This window comes from Astyanax mexicanus, chromosome 8, assembly GCF_023375975.1.
Source record: "Astyanax mexicanus isolate ESR-SI-001 chromosome 8, AstMex3_surface, whole genome shotgun sequence".
Classification (NCBI taxonomy): domain Eukaryota; kingdom Metazoa; phylum Chordata; class Actinopteri; order Characiformes; family Acestrorhamphidae; genus Astyanax; species Astyanax mexicanus.
This window is the reverse complement of record NC_064415.1, coordinates 21,294,203-21,315,316: the sequence shown is the minus strand read 5'-3', so window position 1 is coordinate 21,315,316 and position 21,114 is coordinate 21,294,203. Positions and strand designations below refer to the sequence as shown.

At 36.1% G+C, this 21,114-nt stretch overlaps 1 protein-coding gene across 1 annotated transcript in view; it reads right to left on the bottom strand.

Annotated features, from left to right (window-relative positions):
• Positions 1-21,114, bottom strand: part of arap2 (ArfGAP with RhoGAP domain, ankyrin repeat and PH domain 2) — a 168,159-nt gene that overhangs the window by 24,362 nt on the left and 122,683 nt on the right. The window contains exons 19-26 of the mRNA XM_022678436.2: positions 15,358-15,421; positions 15,054-15,217; positions 10,520-10,732; positions 9,556-9,661; positions 8,041-8,188; positions 3,563-3,631; positions 1,668-1,742; positions 1,155-1,272 (exon numbers count right to left, since the gene is read on the bottom strand). Coding sequence (XP_022534157.2) covers positions 1,155-1,272; positions 1,668-1,742; positions 3,563-3,631; positions 8,041-8,188; positions 9,556-9,661; positions 10,520-10,732; positions 15,054-15,217; positions 15,358-15,421 — 957 coding nt within the window. The remainder of the gene's footprint in view (positions 1-1,154; positions 1,273-1,667; positions 1,743-3,562; positions 3,632-8,040; positions 8,189-9,555; positions 9,662-10,519; positions 10,733-15,053; positions 15,218-15,357; positions 15,422-21,114) is intronic.

Sequence of the window (21,114 nt, the reverse complement as noted above, 5' to 3'; positions counted from 1 at the left end):
TTTAGAGGTATATGCTTGAGTAAAATGAACATTGCTGTTTTATTGTATAAAACACAGACAAAATTTCTCCCAGATTCCAAATAAAAATATTGTCATTTAAAGCATTTATTTGCAGAAAAAGAGAAATGGCTGAAATAACATAAAATATGTGGAGATTTTAGACCTCAAATAATGCAAATAAAACAAGTTCATCTTCATAAAGTTTTAAGAGTTTAGAAATCAATATTTGGTGGAATAATCCTGTTTTTTTCACAGATTTTATGCATCTTGGCATGTTCTCCTCCACTAGTCTTACACACTGCCTTTGGACAACTTTATGCCAGATTGGTGAAAAAATTCAAGCAGTCATCTAAGCAAGGTGCAACTTTGAAGAATCTAAATACTACATAATCCATATGTTTTTCTTCGTAGTTTGAATAACTTTTGTATTAATCTACAATGCAGAAAATTGTAAAATTAAAAAAAACACACAATTTGTCCAAACTTTTGACAAATACTGTGCATTTTCTTTTAAAACTGAACATAAATGACTGAGACGGATATGAATATTTGAATATTTGATTTAAACACTGCCATAAATTCCAGAAAACAGCATCTTGTCTGTGTCCACAGATAAAGTTTTATCAGTCTTATTATTATTAGTCTTGTAACCCACTTACAGTCATAATGATGATGATTTTTTTTTGTAATAATGATGGACATTGCATATTCCAGCAGGACTAAAATTACAGAGGAACTCTGGTAATTATTACATTACATTACATTACATTATGCTACCTCCATGTAAAACCATTTCTATCTGAATGGGGACTAAGCTTTTTCTTATTTTGTCTGTGTCTTGAGTTTGAACAGACCAAAAGTGATGTGTAGGCACTTAAGCATTGATAGATTGCAGGTTTGATCTCCAGTAATAGCTATTAGACAGTTAGTATTTTTCTTTAGAGAGAGAGAAAAAGAGAGAGATAGAGGGAGAGAGAGATGCATATCTGATGCTTTAACTTATTTTTTATGCAACACATATAACAGAAACTGCAATACAACTAGTTGATTTGTCAGTGTGACCTACAATTTTGTTGGTTTTAATTAGCTTTGTGTGTGTGTGTGTGTGTGTGTGTGTGCGTGTGTGTGTGTGTGTGTATAAAAATGCAACATACCCAATTCTCCATTCTCAATGACCTCAAAAGCTGTCCAGAAGTCCTGTAAGCTCGTCTCTATGCCCTTCAGGTCTAAAGTGCTGTCAACCAGTTCATCAGAACTCATGGTGGGAGAGACCTAAACACAAAGAGCATCACAGTCTTTATCATTCTGAGAAAACACCTACAGCATTTAGCACAGGAACTGCACACACACACACGCACGCACACACCCACGCACACACACACGCACACACGCACGCACACGCACACACACGCACACACACGTACGCACACACGCGCACACGCGCACACGCGCACGCACACACCCACACACACACACACAGTTTGCTGGGTTCCACACCTGCACAAGTGCATTACCTGCAGCTTTCCTCTACTGCTGATAAAACACAATTACTCACAATTAAATCAGACACTTCTTTGATTAACTCCTCTTTGATTTGGTCGGTGGCAGTTATCGCCCCGGGTTTAACACACACACACACACAAACATACTCACACACACACACACACCTTGATTAAACAACAGTTTTCCGGCTCCTTCTTTTCCAAATAGACCTCAAAGATCAAGTCACCAGCTGGAGAGAACTGTAAAGAAACACACAACGAATTTGTTTCACATTCAAATCACATAATCCTCAAACACATCGGAACACAGCAGAGGAACACAGACATACTGCACAGCTTCACTCAAACTGTATTCTGTGAGTTTGTGGGAAGAATCAAAATAATGTCACTGAAAAAAAAAACATGTAATTTTAAGTCAGCTAGTGCAGCAATACAAACTTCCAGCTCTCTTCACCTTCAACCTCACCTCAACCAGTCCATATATACTACTGCTGATTACTGTGAGAGAGAGAGAGAGAGAGAGAGAGAGAGAGAGAGGATGGAGGGAAGGTATGGAAAGAATTGGGAAAGTAGATCACTCTTAAAAAGAGAAATGAAAGAGAAAGAATGATACATATAACGAAAAGAGCAAACCGAAAGAAAGAAAGAAAGAAAGAAAGAAAGAAAGAAAGAAAGAAAGAAAGAAAGAAAGAAAGATTGGAATTCATAAAGAAAATCGTAAATTTGAATAAACAAAAAATAAATGAAGAAATAATAAAAGATTAAGAATAAAAAAGGGACAGTTAGAGAATAAAAAATAAGGAAGAAAAAAATATAGTAAAGGGATCAAGAAAAAAACAGAAAAAAAATAACAGCAGATAACAACAAGAGAAGGGAAAGGGTGAAGAATTGAAGAACTGAGAATTTAATTGAGAATGGAAGCAAGAAAAAGAATGAAGGGAAATGCACTAACAAGTACTGAAAAAAAATAATAATTAAGAAGAAAAAAGGAAAGAAATTTAGAAATTCAGAAAAAAAGAAACACAAAGGAAGACAGAAAACACAAATAAAAAGAAATAAAATGAGGTACATTTACTGAAGGACACACATCTCTATTGTGGTGATTGTGAAACTAACAAAGAGTAATCAATGCTCCATTCAGCTCACATTGCTTTGTGTGTGCTATATTTGTGTACTGTTTTGCCATGTCGTGTGTGTGTGTGTGTGTGTGTGTCTAAATGATGTAGAGCTGGAGTCATACACATCACTCAGCACTAGAACATCACAGAAGCACAGGTTTGGCTCTCTGAGCCTCGAGAGCTTCATTCATTTCTAAACACCCATCACAGAACAAACAGAAAAGACAAAAAATATCCAGTTCTAAACACAAACACACACACACACACACACACACACAAATACTCTATAAAACACATTCAGCACAAACTTGGTATACGGTACATGAATTAATAAAAGACTCAGAATAAGTGCCTAACCCTTTCCCTCAGCCCCGCCCGCCCCCTCGCCCCTCCGCTAAACACTCCGCTGCCCATCCTAAGCATTTTCCTCTTTTCATTTGTCTTAGTGGGTTTCCAATTTTCCTCATGACTTGAGGGGACAGTAACAGAACTGACCCTTCGAAGAGCTGACCTTCTATTCTGCATGACTACACTCCAGCCAAACTCTCCCCCCTGCACTTCTACAGAAAAACTGAAAAGAAATAATAAATAAACAAATAAATAAATAAATAAATAAAACATTTTAAGAGTTGAGCAGATTAATTTCTTTTAAGTTTTTTTGTTTTTAAGCAAATAGTTTTTTTTGTGTTACGCCAACCAAGCATGCAGTGTGAAGACAGGAAGGTTAGAGACAGAGCCAAGAGATTCCTTTCTGCCCCACATGAGCCCATACCTACAGTGAGGCGCCACTAAATAACACACACACACAGCACACACATATACACACACACACACAAACACACACACACAACATGGCAAAACAGTACACAAATATAGCACCTGGCAGTGCACTTACTTTGGACACACACACACTTAACAATGAGGTTAAAAGGGGTGATTTACCGTAGTGTCCTTCCACCTTGTGATAAAGCGGTTCTCTCTCTCCATTTGCCTGACTTGCTCTTCGTTGACCTAGTTTAATGAGCACAGATAAACAGTAGCTAAAAGACAGCGCCACACACAAACACACTCTACTCACAGCCCAACAGCACAGTCCACACACACAAACATACACTCTAATAGGCCATTTTCCCATTCATTTTAGGATTATTACCTTTTTTGTGCTGTGGTAAGAAATGTCATTAGTGCCTGAACATATTAGTGACTTCATTGCATTAGTCAGTGAGCTTTATTTTAATTATTAACTGCCTTTTTTGTTTATTTTTGAGGTATATTGCATGTAAACATCAAGTTTACCTTTGTAGAAGAAAATTGTATTAAATATATGTTTTAAAAGTATATCTAATATGGAAAAGTACATACTTTTAAAAATTTAAATAAAGGTTAAAGGTTCTATTTTGGTAACTTAAGTATATTGCAGTCGTTATTAAGCTATATTTAAACACAACATAAAAGCATTAAATTGTGCTTTTGAGTGCTTTTTTGTAGAATTTCTGTGAACTTAAGTTGATTTAAGCATGTGTTTTTTAAACACCCTTTTACATACACTTTAATACAGTTTAATAAGCTTCAAATTGATGTATTGATGTACATATTGTGTACACCTTTATGCTACTGGGACAAATACACTAAAGTGAACCTATGTATATTTTTCTATCAATACAATGTATAACTTAAAGCATATTGCTTTAAAATACATTTTATGGAAATAGAGAGAACATATATTTAATGTATATTTTTTTAATGAAGTATATTCAATTGAAAATGAACTTTTAGTATTATTTACCAAATTTGAACATAATTTTAATGGTCTTAAGTATGCTTCCTTTTCAGAAAGGAAGAAGAATTTGGTAAGTTACAAATGGATCAAAATACTGTTAAATTTGGAGAGAAGTTTAAATATTAGGGTACATTAATTGAGAAGGATTTTATGACAAATTTGTGAGATTATGGGTGTTAGCATTATGAACATTTTGTGAACCCAATCTTAGATCATTAACAGGCAATATTAGGAGAATAAGGATACCTGGATTAAACAAATTGTTGAAAGTTAAATGACAAGAACAAGAACTGCAGTATTGAAATGCTTTAAATTGTACTAGGAAATCTTAAAATGATAACTTTTACAATTTCAATAATTTGAGTTATTAAACAATAAACCAGATTTGGGATTAAAATTTTATACATGCTGCTTTCTTTTCATTATTATCTATTTTTAATAAAACAGTACAAAACAACCAGGACTTACATTCCATACCTCTATGTGGAAAACCTGTAATATGGGCACAAGGTTGGGCTCCTGTACTTGGCAAGAACGTACTTGGTAAGTTTGGCTGGTGAGTGTATACTTCCGAGGACAGGAGGACACGGGACTTTTATTCTGTAATTGGAACAGCTGCGTACTTGATGACATCACCCACTCACTTTTTGTTCCAAAAAAACGAAGGAGCACATTTTCACATAGTCGATTTTTTTGACAAATTAATCACATAATGAACTGAAGTCTAAACCCCTAAATTCTCACCTAAAAGTAAATTCAAACTGTATTTTATCACACTGCAGTACTATTTTCAAAACATATAACTTACAGGTAGGTACTGTCTCTTCTGCCAATACTGCTGAAAGGTGCATTTTTATGGGACTGGGACTGTTATGGGACTGTAAGAAGTCCACACAAGTCACCTTGGATGTATTTTCGATAATGTAGGAGAAGCAAGAATACATCTGGGTATATGTAGTGTACTTGGCTAACTAAGAGCTTTTAAATGGAGCAGTATTTGAGCTGCGACTGATGACGTTTCCTGAGTCAACAAGAACACGAGTACAGACAAGAACGCAGATTGAAAAAACGATCATGCACTTCCTCTTGCTTTGTATTGAAATGTGTGCTTTTTACTGGAAGTTCCAGGCTTTTGTTTGTTTAATTTGAAGCTTATTTCCCACAATAAACCTCATTTCTCACAATGACGTGCTGCACACTGCATGTGTGTGTGAATGTACAAGAGGAAATTAGCACAGCAGACTACTTCAAATCCAGTTTAATAGGTAAAAGTCAATATTCAACAGCAAAACCATCAACATCTCTACTGACTGCACTGTTTGAGTATTACATCGATATTCATCCCCCTTTTCTTAACACACTGAAGCAGGAAGGGCCTGATAGATAGTGCACAAGTCTCCTATATAAAGAGAATAATTCATGCTAGAAAAGGAACTTTTAGGAACTCTGACAAAGCACATATTAGAACGCGCTAACAGATGATCCTCCGAACTTGGCTCCACTAAGACGGATGATTTGTAATTCTGCATGAGTAAAAGCAATTGCAAAGTCAGTTCTGCTGCTATCTTGCTTTAGGCAATCCATTGCTTACTGAGGCAAGGGGCTGCTTGTTCTTGTCTTCTCAGCCAAAGGAACTTGACACAGCGAGCAGAGGGAAGCAAGGATGTTTTACAATGATGCTCTGGTTTTAAAAGTGCCTGGCTTCATATTTCAATATTTACTGTCAAGGAGATTATTTTCGGGCTCATCTTTCAAAAGAAAATTACCGCCAGTGCATGAAGCATAGAATTTTTCATTAAAGTAAATCAATGATTGCTGCCAACAGACTGCAAAGAAGAATATAAAGTAAAACAGAATTAAAGATCATAGCCTAAGTTCTTTTTTTTTAATTGACTGTTTATTTAGTACAGACAATAAAAAAATTTAAATAAATAAAAAAGGGAAAAAGTATTGTGGTATTGGTTGGTACATTTAAGTGCAGATAGTACGTATAGATGCTATGTACAATAAGTGTACAAAGTAATACATTTCTATTTATACTTATGTTGCTGGTATTTATACTTTACACAAGTATATGGTACTTACACAAGTTCTATTTGTTAATTCTAACACTAATATGTATACGAAGATTCCAAGTAAAAAATAAAAATATTGCAGACTGCTAAAACAACCAAAAAAATTATATAAAAGTAGCTTAAGCCCAAACACAAAGATAAATTAATTAATATATATTTTCAAACAAGTTAATATGACTTGGGCCCAATCCCATTTCACCCCTTGGCACTAACTCTTAGCCCTACCCCTTTGTTTTGCACATTCATGCCTAAGGGTTGTGTGACCTGATTCTTGTTAATCTGCTTGAAATTGCACACATGTATAAGTTGTGAGTTGCTATCTTGTGAGCAGCTTCTGAACAATTGGCAGCATGTATTATCAGGCGTAAGGCGACATTTATCAGAGGGTGCCAGGTAGTTACAAATGTAATTTCCGAAGTTGTGGATGCATTTAACATTCCTCAATCCGCAGTGTCATGTGCACCGGAAATAGATAACCGAACGCATTACTACCCACAGTGGACAGTGCAGTGGATGGTACTGATTGTGATTGGCAAAGATCATGCAAACAGATGAGCAAAACTAATTTTTTATTCAGGAGACCCTTAATACATATTCTGCAGGTCAGTATAGTGTTCTTAAGATTTTATAGTGCATGGAAACTAGTTCCTGTCCCATGACATTTGGCATGTCCGTTTATAATTGGATATACAATGAACATCATCTCCTGTTTCTATATAGACAATGACAATGGCGGCAATGTGTAATTGTATTTAGTGCTACTGTATATACTGTATATAGAAGTGCCATTTCTAAGGCACTTACCTGTAACAGTATGTATATACTTTGTGGACCAATATTAAGAGACCACTTCAGTTTCTGAATCAGTTTCTCTGATTTTGCTATTTATAGGTATATGTTTAAGTAACAGTTTTGTTCTATAAACTACAGACAACATTTCTCCCAAATTCCAAATAGAAATATTATCATTGAGAGCATTTATTGGCAGAAAATGAGAGAGAAAATGGCTGAAATAACAATAAATGCAAAAAAGATGCAGAACTTTTAGACCTCAAATAATGAAAAGAAAACAAGTTCATATTCATAAAGTTTTAAGAGTTCAGAAATCAATATTCGGTGGAATACCTTTGGTTTTTAATCACAGTTTTCATGCATCTTGGCATGTTCTCCTCCACCCGTCTTACACATGGCTTTTGGATAACTTTATGCCACTCCTAGTGCAAAAATGCAAGCAGTTCAGCTTGGTTTGATGGCTTGTGATCATCCATCTTCTTTCTTGATTATATTCCAGAGGTTTTCAATTTAGTAAAATCAAAGAAACTCATCATTTTTAAATGGTCTCATTTTTTTTTCCAGGGCTGTATATACAGATTGTATATATATACTGTATTTTGACTAGCTACTGTATATACTGACTATCCTCCAGATAGGAATCTTCAGTTCCTACATGATACCTTGATGCCCACCATCATCAATCAGTCTGACACTGCAACACGCTGTGTGGTTGGTGTGTGTGTGTGTAAGAAGGTAAACACTGTGGGGTGTTGCTGTAAGGGGAAACTTACAGAGAAAAGCTGAATGTAGTTACTAATGAGATCTTCCACCACGCGTGTCTCAGGAGTTGTGTGTCCCTCCGTCTGGAAGAGACAGGACGAAAACACACACGCCAGACTCTGAGCCTTCATCTGGTTAATGTGAGAACAGCTCTGGACCCTGTGGAGCACACACACATACAAGCATGCCCAGAAAAATGGTGTCAGATCATAAGAATATGCACATATGCTCATCACCAAAATGATAGTAGCACTCAGAAGGATAGTAGCACTCAGGAAGGAGGTCAGACCCAAAATCAGCGGTTTGTCGTCACATGTCACACATCCAAAAAGCCTGGTTTCATTGTGTAGGTTGCAATTTTGTAAGATGCAAGATCACTTATGGTCTTCATTGCAGGTCCCTTACTAATACAACATTACATTATTCAGTTCCTAAAACAAGTGGCCCTAACTTTTCTATGCATACATGTGTGTCGTTCAAACAGGACAATGCTCATCTCAAGAGACTGACATAAAGTCACAGATACTTTATCTAAATCTATCCCAATTGAAAATGTGTGGGATGCTATTGGACACATTGTGAACACTCCACTCCTACTAGAAAACTGTAGGAATTGGGTGAAAAGTCAAGCAGTATGAGATGAAATATTGCAGGTCCCCATTAAGAACCTCTACAACAATCATTCGACAATAGGCAGCCCACGGGCCAGATGTGGCCCGCAAACATGAAGCATCTCCCAAAACAGATTTTTTTTTTTTGTGGCCCACTACATAATGGCTTGGAAAATATTATCACACAATATTTTTTATGATATTTTTATTTTTTTTCATAATTTATCGTAACTGGCAACATTAATCTTCCCTCCGAATAGCACTGCAATGCTTCCAACACTTCCTTCTGGGTGCAGCTACTATTTGTTATTTACTATTTCTTTGACAACGAGTGTGTATTCAGTACAGACAAAAAAAGTGAAGAGAAAATGAACACATCTATAATTTCAGCCAATTTCAAGCCATGCACTGAAACAATCCATAAAAAATGCAGCACACAAACAGCTAGAAAAAACACAATCGCGCATCCTAGCAAAACTAAAGAGCCAGGCACAAATTGTGAAATGTTTCCGTTTGTGAAGAAAACAAAACAATAAGTGTGCATCATCATTGGGGAAACGTTAGGCCACCATCCAAATCTGCCAACAGGGCCAATTAAGCTTTCTCCAAACAATTAGAGTGAAATCTGGAATATTTCACGCAATCTGACAAGCCCACTGAGGGTTTATGGGAAAGCATATTTACCGAGCGCCTGCAAAGCAGACTTCAAAGCTCCTAACATGCAGGAAAAGTGTGGAGTGTAGGTGTATACTGCCAAGAGTTGCTGGTGAGTCAGGAATTTTGTTCAAAAGAGCTCATTACAAACTATGGGGGAGGAAGTTTTGTACTCAGTGTGAGTTTTCAGTCTGAGTGTGTGTCTGAGTGTGTGTCTGCGTGTGTGTGTGTCTGCGTGTGTGTGAATGTCTCTGTGTGTACCTGTAGAGATGCTGCAGCAGTGCAGCCAGAGTGGATCGGTTAATCTTGGGTAAACTCTGAATATAGGTGGAGTACTTCTCAATCCTGTCTTCTTCATTCTCTTCATCTGAAACCAGCAAACAAAATCAATCACATCTTAAAAGAGACAAATAAAAACGCTCAAACTTGTCATAAAAAACACAAATAAAACAATATATAACACTCCTGAATTTAGAAAAGATGCTAAACACGTTCCTCATGTTACTACAAATTGAGGAAACCGGTTGCCTTAAAAAAGTTAAGTAATGGGGAATGAAAACTTGAGTTAGCATAAATTAAAACATCAAGTTATTACAACTAAAAGGAAATTTATTTATTTTTTAGTTTTGTTATACTGTAAGACCTGATAAGTTTCAGTTACTTGAAACTAAATTGAGGAAACCGGTTGCCTTAAAAAAGTGAATGAAAACTTGAGTTAACATAAATTAAAACATCAAGTTATTACAACTAAAGGGGAACTTGATTTATTTCTAAGGTAGCCCAGAGGGAATCACTACACACTGATGTGAGTGTCAGAAACTGTTGGACACACCCAGTATGCAAATAGATTGTGACAGAAGCCAATGGAAAAGAAGCTGCCAATGGCAACAGACTAAACTCAGTTATCATAAGTTGGTTCAACTCAAAGAGATCTGAGTTTGAATGTATTTGTGCCCACAAATGTTCAACTAACTCAAAATAGTTGAGTATTGCTTAGAAATATTCAATTTTATGTAAAACAGACTTAAATCATTTGAGTTCAAACAACGTATGGGTGTACAGTGTATGTTCACCATGTTACCACGCTGAAGTGAATCAAATCTGACTGTAAACAGTCAAAAATATATATATATATATATTTTGATCTGAGCAAAAAAAAAAAGAAAAAAAAATGGATTAATGAGGTTTGTAATGTGAATGTGGACTATTATACTTCAGTACTAACCCAGAGCAGAAATCCAGTAAGGGTAGAGCTCCTTGGCCAACAGCGCATCCTCACACTGAGACAGGAAGTGCTTCAGCGTGTCCGTGACGTCCTCTAAACGATGGTCTTGAACCCGAAGTTTGACATTTCGAGCATCACGGGTAAAGTCTTCCAGCAGCTGGGCCGAACGCTTGGGGTCCCCATTCTTCTGATAGATACCCTGATAGCACAAACCTGGTGACAAAAGTTAAAAACTAAAATCAAGATTGATAAAAGAAAGAATATTCTTACATTTGTACGCTGAGTTTGAAGTATCAGGATTATATTAGAATAAGTCATAGAAAACAAAAAAACGCCAACACAACCAAGAGAGAAAAAAAGTCCTATCACTCAATTCAGTTTAGGAAGTGGTTTGGGATGCATCAAAGTCAGTGTAAACACATCTGCTGCTCTAATACTTCGTTAACAACCAACACCCTTCCTCTGTCTGACTGGATAAGGCCTGTAGATAATCTTTGGGGAAGAGTATTGTATATATACTAGCTTTGATAGAGTACTGCATTAAGCCGCTGAGAGCGAAACAACTCTGGGACAGAGAAATTTCCTTTACTGTCTCTTCGTTGGATTGGGATACTGTTTGGTATAACCTAAAGGTTTAATTTTATACTAATAACAGTTTTGCAATGACATATGTTACTTTACAACTCGTACAATGCCCTGCTAAGTGCAGTTCAGCCACTGATCTAGTCTTAAAGTCTCTGTAAAATGCTAAATCCACCAGAGATCCTATGTAAACCTATGTAAACACACAGAGGTGTCCAGAACACCATTTAGGAAATATCAAATGAAAATGATTCCTAGTTATATTTGTAATATCTGTAATTCAGCACCTGGGACAAAGATATGTAGCTATAGATCTGTACAGTAGATCTACTATCTAAATTACTTGATTTAAGCATACCACTCATGTCACATTTGTGTCTTCTATTGATTCTATTGATTCAGATCTCCAGGTGACTTTAATAAAAAGAAAGATGTTATTAGCTGGTTTCAAAGCCACAAAGAAAACAATCCTGCAACTTTCTGTGAGGATTTTCAGTTTCAACTTTCAGTTATGAACTTTTGGATCTCTAGTTTTCTAAATATAGTCAGAATGCAATGTTTAACAGCTAAAATTAACAAAAGAGAATTTGTATGAGTCTATCCAGGATTGTGTAGCTCTTTGTTGGTTTATTTGTTTCTAGTTTTCTTATCTGATTGTTTTTTGTTTTTTTTGTAATATAATATTATCTCTGATTTGAATATAGTCTGTGTCCAATTTATTGTATGCTGTTGTCTGCTTCTCCTTCCCCACCCCTTCCCTACCTATGTTGTTTAAAAATCTGAAAAGCAAATTAAAAGACAAACAACACATTTTTCAGTACATCCAAAAATCCTCCCAGTAAAACTAAAAGTCAACCATACGCAGTACACAATTTATTTATTTATTTTTGTCAGCATGGTTTACTGAAGCTGATGCCTTTGCCTTTTAACTTTAAAGAAATATTAAAACAAAAATCCAATTTCAGTCGAACTAATTAGTGACACATTTGACAATCAAGTGTAAATTCACCTGAAGTCTTATCAGAACAGTCCAGATACAAGTCACCTGATCCGATCAGGTGAAAACGGTATCATAGAATCTGGAGAAGGTCTACAAAGCTCTTATAAAAAAGTTAACTAATGAGTCTAAGGGTCTCTGAACAATAAAATCTATTGCTTTTCAGTTGCTTAAATGATGTTAAAAAAAAGTCCTGTTTGGTACCAATGATTGTACATAATCCAGAAACACAGCATCCACAGATTCTTGCCAAACAAACAAAACAGAGAGTGATAGAAGGTTTTTGGAATGGTAAAATGAGTGTGAAACTGGCTCATCCAATTTTGAAAAGGGAGAAAAATACACAACATATGTTGCATACTGAGAGTAGCGGATAAAAGGTGGACCACTTTGATTTTCAAGTTGCTCAACAATTCCTTGACAAATGTTCTTCTTACAGTGTATCAGTTGTGTAAAACAATGCATTGCAAGCTTATTTATACAGCATGTTTTACACACAAAAGCAATATACCTTACATAGGTCAAGACAAGTATGGAACAGCATAAAGAACAGAAAGAAAAATAAAGAAAAATCTTTATTAATTTCTAAATTCTGCTTTGACCATGTTCAGTCTGGCCTCTGTGCTTCTTGATCCTACTTGGGTTATATTATTTATTACTGCACTGGGATACCTGCTCATTCAATGCTTCTTTCAAAATCAAAAGCATTAAAAATGAACAAATCTTGCTTTTGTTGGATTAACTGTCTCTATTGTCGAATGAGGAATGAGTAATTTAAAGTTAAGTAACACATTAACACAATCAAGAATTTCCACAAACATTAGGACACTTAGGGTCAGTTTCCTCCAGCAGGATTAAGCCAAGTTATGTAATAAATCTCTATTTAATCTCAGTGCTGTGGAGTCTAAGTCTAGTATTATTTCCAGCGGCAGCACATTGAAATCTATTCTGTAGCTCCCAGGAGATGAGTGTAAAGATTTTAGAAGTGGAATAACGCGTTTGATTTTCTTCCTTCAGGTTAAAAACTCTTACAGCAGTGTTTTTTGAAAGAGTTGGAGATGTTTAATGGTGTTTTTGGGAAGTCCAGTTAAAATACCATTTCAGTAGTCATCTCTGCTAGATAAAAAGCATGGCTGAGTTTCTCTCATTCTCAATGGGATTCTGAGGATTCAATTCTGTCTTTTTTTGTTAAAATATGATAAAAGGCTATTCTGGTGATTGCTTTGACAAGAACGTAAAATCTAATTCCAATATACTGATATGATTAATGATTTGGATTTTAGAGCTTTGAATTTAAAATATGGATTAATATCAAGTCTTTTTTCTCTGTGGTTTTTGCATATAGAGATTAAACAAAGTGATCTAACAACTGATCTGTTTGGTATTGGGCATCGTACAGCCATTCTACGAGAATACCTGTCAACAGCAACAAAGAAAAATCGTAAACAAGTAGTATGGTCAGAAAGTCTTAACAACAGTAGCAATTTATTTGCTAACTGCTCATTCATAATTCCAGTGCTTACAAAACTTAATTTCTTCATTCTAACAGATTTAGCTGGTTAGCAAGCTAAAGGCTACTCAACCACAAAAAATATTTATGATTATACATTGCAGTTTTAAGCCAAAGTTTATAATCTGAAAAAGTTAAAAAAAAAAAAAAAAGAGTTATGTTGTGATTAATATTGTTGACTATAAAAAAATAGTTCTCAGCGTGTCATTAGTGTGTGATGGAGTGAGCAAGCAAAGGAAAGTGCACGCAAAAAAAGGGGGGCGAGCGAGGAAGACACACGTGCACATAGTGAGAAACCGAGCATCCTGATTGGCCTCTCCTTATGCTTAGTTGGCCATTGAGGTTTCAGTATGCTTGGGACGTGCAGCACGAGACACAACGGGAGAGAATGTGCGCATACAGTGAACACAAAAACAATCAAATTCAACATCAATATCTCACTGCACAATATTGTAGTCTGTCTTTATTGGATGGAGTGAAATATTGACAGTTTTTCTCCAGTTCTATGGCTGGAGCATTAGCATTAGCGGCTAACTGCTAGTACTTAGCCCACTAAGCGGGCTCCAACAGTGCTAGCCGGGGTTAGCCGCAGGCTACAGGCTGATGATTGTCACCTTTGAATGGCAAAAGAGCTAGCACTTAGCGGCTAATGCTAATGCTACTCCTGCTCCGGTGCTAAGGAACTGAACTGAAACTCCTGTATAATGCTGTACTTCAGCAGAGTGGCTTTATTGCTCCTCATAAGCTGACTGGTAAAATCCATACTGGTAAAAACAATAAGGTGCACTGGATTCTAAGGAAAATTGATGATTTTTAAAAAAATTATAGGATTTTAAGTGCACTTTATAGTGAGAAGAATATGGTGTCCTAGAATCTCCAGAAAATGATCCTATGATACTTAATTGTAATTTTTAGGTTTATACATGAATTCTTTTTTAAATATTCAAATTAAGTTCGAATTCAGAAATCCTCACAACCAATTTATCATGCATTCTTTATTCCAGCACCCTGCATTGATTTTTATCTCCCCTCAAACATACAAGTATATACTATTATTTTAATTGACACCAGTAATATATATATATATATATATATATATATATATATATATATATATATATATATATATATATATATATATAATTGCATTTTACATTACCTTAGCTGAACTGTTGTTTTCTTTTTTCAGCTAACAGGCTATCATTGTGTTGAGAGCTGAGAGTGAAAGAAGACTGAGGCCAATTATGCTGTGTTGGACCCTGGGCCAAGATTTGTTCAGAAAATGTTTCAAGATAAAAACAACCAAAAAAAAAAGAAAGTATTGCAGCATGCTATTGTCACAACTTGGTGCAAAACTCGTGCTTGTGCATGTCTCTGAAATGTGCGGGCTATGTGAAGTTTTTTGTCATGGTTCAAGCCCTTACTTGAAAATAAATCGGACCTACCATATTGCGTGACAAAAGCAATGCAGCTGTCCACAATAATGGGGACATCATTTTTGCTCAGCTGCTGGTTGCTTAGCGCCCGGCCATCTCTCCCAGCAGCTAACTGGATAGCGGAGTGCCACAGAGCAAAGTCCTGTTTAGTGACACCATGAATGTAGATGGTTCTGCTCCACAGACACACACAAAAACACACACATAAACACACACAGTGATTCATGACTTACATTACAACTGCTAGGTTACCAAAACAAAAATAAAATCCAAGCTATTTTATTACAGCATTTCCTCAAACCAAGAGACTTACCTGCCACTTTCAACCATCAGCAGAACCTGGACCCTCTCCTCTCCTTGCACATGTGTGGAGACAGCTGTGAACACAGAAAAGTAAAGAAGAGAAGAGAAGAAAAGAAAAGAAGCCTTTTATTAGAGAAGAAACCTAGTTTTAAGGGGTTAAAAAGGCATAGTCAAAAAAAAAAAGCAGGCATTCCTACACAGCTAATAACAACTGGATACATGCACAACCATTAGCAAGCAAAAAACACTGAATGGTAAGCTTTAGAGCCAATCAAAACCAAAGCTTAACTTAAAATTTTAAGAATTTAAATGTTAGATGTTGGTGGAAAAGGAGAATTTTAAGGTGCTTATCGTACAAGTGGGCTTGACTTTAATCATTGATGAATTAAATAATTCCAAATTCTTCACCAGATTCATGAAGGTCAAGGCTTCCTTCCTCTCCTTCACCATGTTTGAGGTGGTGTTTCTTTTGTTCTTCCACCACAAACCAAACAAACAAAGCTCAAGTTTTCTGAACGCTGGCAGACAGCAGAGCAAATGGTAGAACGGGAGCAGCAAGGTCTTCATATAATATCAGCTTGATCGCTTGATTTACTCAATGATGAGTAGATTTATCAAACTCGGTGACAGTGTAGAGCAGGGGTGTCCAAACTTTTTTTGTTGGGGGCCAGAAGGAGAAATATATTTGAAGTCACGGGCCACAGACTCTGTAATAAAACAAATAATGAAATATACCACTTTAACTAATACATTTTCCTGATTACTTTCATTTACTTGACTTACTATCTTTATCTTTGACAGTGTTGTGTAAACTAAGTTTTTTCAAATTGATGTTTCATTTCATGATGTCTCTTAATATTAAACTCCTTAATTACGGCAACTTTTAGACTCATTTGACCTTTTTCTGCTCTAAAACTGCACACTCTCTCCGCTTTTGGACTCTTTGGCATGCTGTTCTGTGCTAGAAATCCGCAACCTCTCTGCTTTTACATTTTTTGGCCCCTTTTTCTGCGCTAGAAATGCGCACTCTCGCCGCTTTTAGACTCTTTGGCCCGTTTCTGACACCTAGCGTTCAAACTTTGAATCTCACATTATAAAAACCTGCTTAACAGCGGGCCAACTTTTATTCTACTTCTAAAATACCTCACGGGCTGCTCCAAAAAAGGAAACGGGCCGCAAATGGCCCGCGGGTCGTAGTTTGGACACCCCTGGTGTAGAGCATCTACCACCCTGGCTATAATGTGGGTTTGGAATAACTCCCGATATTTTTATAATTATAACAAGAGTTGCGATGCAGCGCATTAAAAATGTATTGCAGTGAAAGTATTAAACTCATGGAAATAATATATAGCGAGTAAAAAAAATAATACTTTAGTAGATACAGAAACACCCTTTTAGTACTTATCTACAATAGTGAAGTAACTTCATTACTATGCATACCTGCATGCTTGTGGTCATTAATCATCTCAAAATTATTTCAAAAGACTCAAAATATTGAGAAATCATGTCTTTTTTTTTTTTTTAAGAAAACATTCTCAAAATAATGAAAATCTTGGGAAATCACCTCTTAATAACAAAGCATTCTCAAACTAGTGAGAAACCATAGAAATAATACAACGATAAAATCTATAAATTCTCAAAATAACAATATGGTATGTGGAAATAAGGACAGCTAGTATTATTTACCTACTAATTATTGTTTTATTATTATTATTATTAGTGGTGGGAATGAGATTCTATAATTAGCAGTGTCAGAGAAATTCGGAGCTGCTTTTACTAATCTGCAGTCTTGCTCCACTGTACTTCAGCGAACTGATTATAATGTTCCCTCAAGGGCAGCTAGTACTGCCATCAGGAACATGCTGGGTGTTCTAGCTGCATGCCTTAAAAATGGAGGGAAAGAAAAAACAATTTCTCATTACAATTTAGCTCAGAAAGTCCGTTTCTGAGGACTTGAGGGCTACTGAAGATCTTACACATTTATAAGGACTGTGAGGATCTATTTTTCTGGCTTATACATATCAGATTTTACTGTTTCAGATTTTATTCAGGTTTTACTCTTTCTGTTTCAGCTTATTATTAAAGGACAGCACGTATAAAAAGACAAAGAAATACAGAAACACAGAAGCACTGTGTGAAGAAGAAGAAGAAGAAAATCAGGTAAAGGTTGTGGTAGTCTTGTCGTCTCGTTGGGAGACGAGCTGCATATCGTCGCGGCTTTGCTTTACTCTGCTTGGCTCGGCTCTGAGTTAAACTGGTTTGGAGCAATCGGGGCAGAAAGCTTGGTGTCGTTGGTCATTATTTCTCGCAGCATGTACAGGAGGAGGCTGTCTAACGCTGTCTGGCCATTCTCATCAAACAAACACAAACACCCCGCCATGCCCTGGCCTATTTACTGAACAACCCATTCTAACACCTGAGTGCACACCTTATGACAGTTTAAATCTCTTCATCTTTTGTTTTCCTGCTCCTCTCATTCTACATATGCCTTCCTAACACACGCAATCTCTCTCCCTCTCTCTCTCTCTTTCTCTTTTTTTCTGTGTGTTTTCATTCTCCTCACAACATACACATAGCCAACATACATGATGCTGGGGTTATATAAATACATACAGCTCTGGAAAAAAAATGAAGAGACCACTTCAGTTTCTGAATCAATTTCTCTGATTGTGCTATTTATAGGTATATTGTTTGAGTAAAATGAACATTGTTGTTTTATTCTATAAACTACAGACAACATTTCTCCCAAATTCCAAATAAACATATTGCATATTGTCATTTAGAGCATTTATTTTCAGAAAATGAGAAAAGGCTGAAATAATAATAATAAAAAAAGATGTTAAAAAAAAGAGTTCAGAAATCAATATTTGGTGGAATAACCCTGGTTTTTAATCAAAGTTTTCATGCATCTTGGCATGTTCTCCTCCACCAGTCTTACACACTGCTTTTGGATAACTTTATGCCATTCCTGGTGCAAAATTCAAGCAGTTCAGCTTGAAGTGCAGTCCATCTAACTCTTGATTATATTCCAGAGGTAAAATCAAAGAAACTCATTTTTTTTTTAAGTGGACTCTTTTTTTTTAAACATACACACATATATGTATACAATACCAGATCTGTGTGTGCAAATCTCTGTGTTTTACTAAGAATAGTATTCACATATTGTTTTTATTATTATTATTATTATTGTTATTATTATTATTACTACAGACCAGTACAGTATATCAAAACTGCAACCACCTCCACTACATAAAAAAAGCAACTTAACACCAAAATGACACAAACAGCAGAACCTGGGAGGTGCAAAAAAAACAAGGTGCATTAATTACCTCTGGCAAGTTTTCAAGGGCAGGACATTTTGTTGCCATTTTTTATTGAGTGCCAGTTTAAAAAAAAAAAAAAAAATCATTGATGACACAAGCTTTATTAAGTGCTATTATCTGCAAAAAGCAAACACTCGCTATCGCTGTTCAAAACCAACAAATACCATTCCCCTTATCCTGCCCTACTCCCCTGTAATTTTACAGCGTTTTATGTTTGTGATAAAAAATAAAAAAAAAAACTAAGCAAAGCGGACTTGTTGTGCAGTAATTAGCATTAGCATTGGGAGCCCAGGTTCAAACAGCTTCAGGGACAGAACGCAAAAGAAAAATACACCTGTGGGTCTGCTAGAGGGGCAGCTGATCACTCTCTAACTATTCTCTATTCACTGTAGGTTCACACAGTAGTGAATATTTAATAAATATAAATATTTATCTCCCATTATAGAACATATAAGGAGGTCGGCACTTCTCATGGAGATGCAAAAAACACTTGGGGCCCTATTTTAGCAATTTTAGCATCGGTCAATTGTGTCAATACACAGCTGGATTTAGGGCGTGTCGATATGTCTTAGATATCATGAGGGCACAAAAAATATGCCTTGTGTGGCTGAAAATATGCAAAAGGCATGTACTAATTCTCCTAATTTTCTCCTAATATTTTTCTATTTATATCGATCTTCATTTAAATGATCTGATATTGATTCATATAAACCTAAATCGAGCACATTTTCCCTGTATATGTGTACAGTTTTAACATCTCTTGTTTTATCTCATGAGATCTTTCTTTTTCGAGCACTGCCCTCTGGCTGGGTGATCAGTTAAACTGGAGAACGTCACGCAGAATTCAGTTTCTGTAAAAATGTAAGTAATTTTCTTACATCTGGCCCGTGAGGTTGTTTAAACTATAATGAATGATAAAGGAAAAATAAATAAATAAAATGCTTCTCTGGCAAGCTTTTGTTTACATACCTTCCCTGTCTTTCTCTGTTGCGCTTGGCATGACTTTAGTTTCTGCCTGTTCTCGTTTTTCAGCCTGTTCTTGGGGTCCCTGTCTCCTTATAAGGGAGTTTTTCCTGGCTGTGTCCCAATTCACTAGCCGGGCCAGCAATAGCGTATTGGACCGGGACCCCGAGGACACAGGTTCAATCCTGCATGAGTAGCGGTGTGTTTATTTATTTATTTAGTTCATTTCTTCTTGGGTTTACCTGATTTGAAATTAACTGTTCTGTAATTGGGTTTAACAACCCTCTGGGCTGGAGAGCTACTAGTATGTAGCACTCCATCCCATTACATTACAGATTTTTTTTTGTTGTAGGCCGCCACATAATGGCTTGGACAATATATATGGCCTGAAGCCAAACTTCATTGCCAACAACTGCCCTAAACAGTCCTCAATGATGATATAATTTATCAATAATGCTAAAACAACAGGTAAAAAAGGATGTATACTGAGATATGGCCAAAGACGAAGACAACCACATTTACCATTTGTATTGGATGCTGGACATAGATGCAATTCAGCCTCCACATTTAACACATCAGTGAAGTGACTAGCAAGCACATACAGTGTAATATAGTAAGAACAGTGATGTACTGTCCACACATGTCCAAAATGGTGGGCAGCCATCACTCTAATATTTAGGAAACAGTGTTAACAAGCTTTAAAGGCCTTGCTCTAGGCCCAACAGTGGCAGCTTGGTAAATCTGAATATCAAACAAGGTAACACACAGTCCCAACTGAAGTAAAGTTTTAAATGCATAAAAGCAAAATAAACAGAAATTTTCTCTCCAGTGTAATATCTGCAAAACTGCATACAAAACTGTCTAATCAACATAAGCTATGTCAACAAAATTAGGCTTTTTTGAGCTTAGTGCACAAAAAGCTCCACTAACTCTAAGTAACAGCCTCAGCATCTTTTTTTAGTTATTGAGCTTCAATCAGACTTTTGCTATCTCAACTGCCACAGAAGAAAAGCTGAGGCACCAGTGACCACCTGAGCTCCTCAGCGGGGGTGCAGAGCATTAGACCGGCCTGAAAGACACTCAAATACCGGCCGTCCTGAAGAAGAAAGACAGTTCAAGGACAGAAGCTGCTGTGTTACACTTCTCTCCTGATATAAACCTAATTATTTCTCCTGCATTTTAGTACAGGCAGGTTTAAACAGGAATCTCCCAATGTAAGAAACTGTGTGAAAAAAGTTGCAACTTTTAATGAAAGTCAATGTAAAATTAATTTATAAGGGTATTTTGGAGCATTTCAATTGACCCATTAATTGACCCTTTCCAGTGAGCAACCATTTATCAACCACTTCTTCTTATTCTTCGTTATTATATCTTTTGGACAACATTATCTTAAAAAAATAGAATTTTATTTACCTTTATTTAGATATTTAAAAAAAAAAATTACAACTGTAATGAAAGTATCTAATTTCTACCAAAAAAGA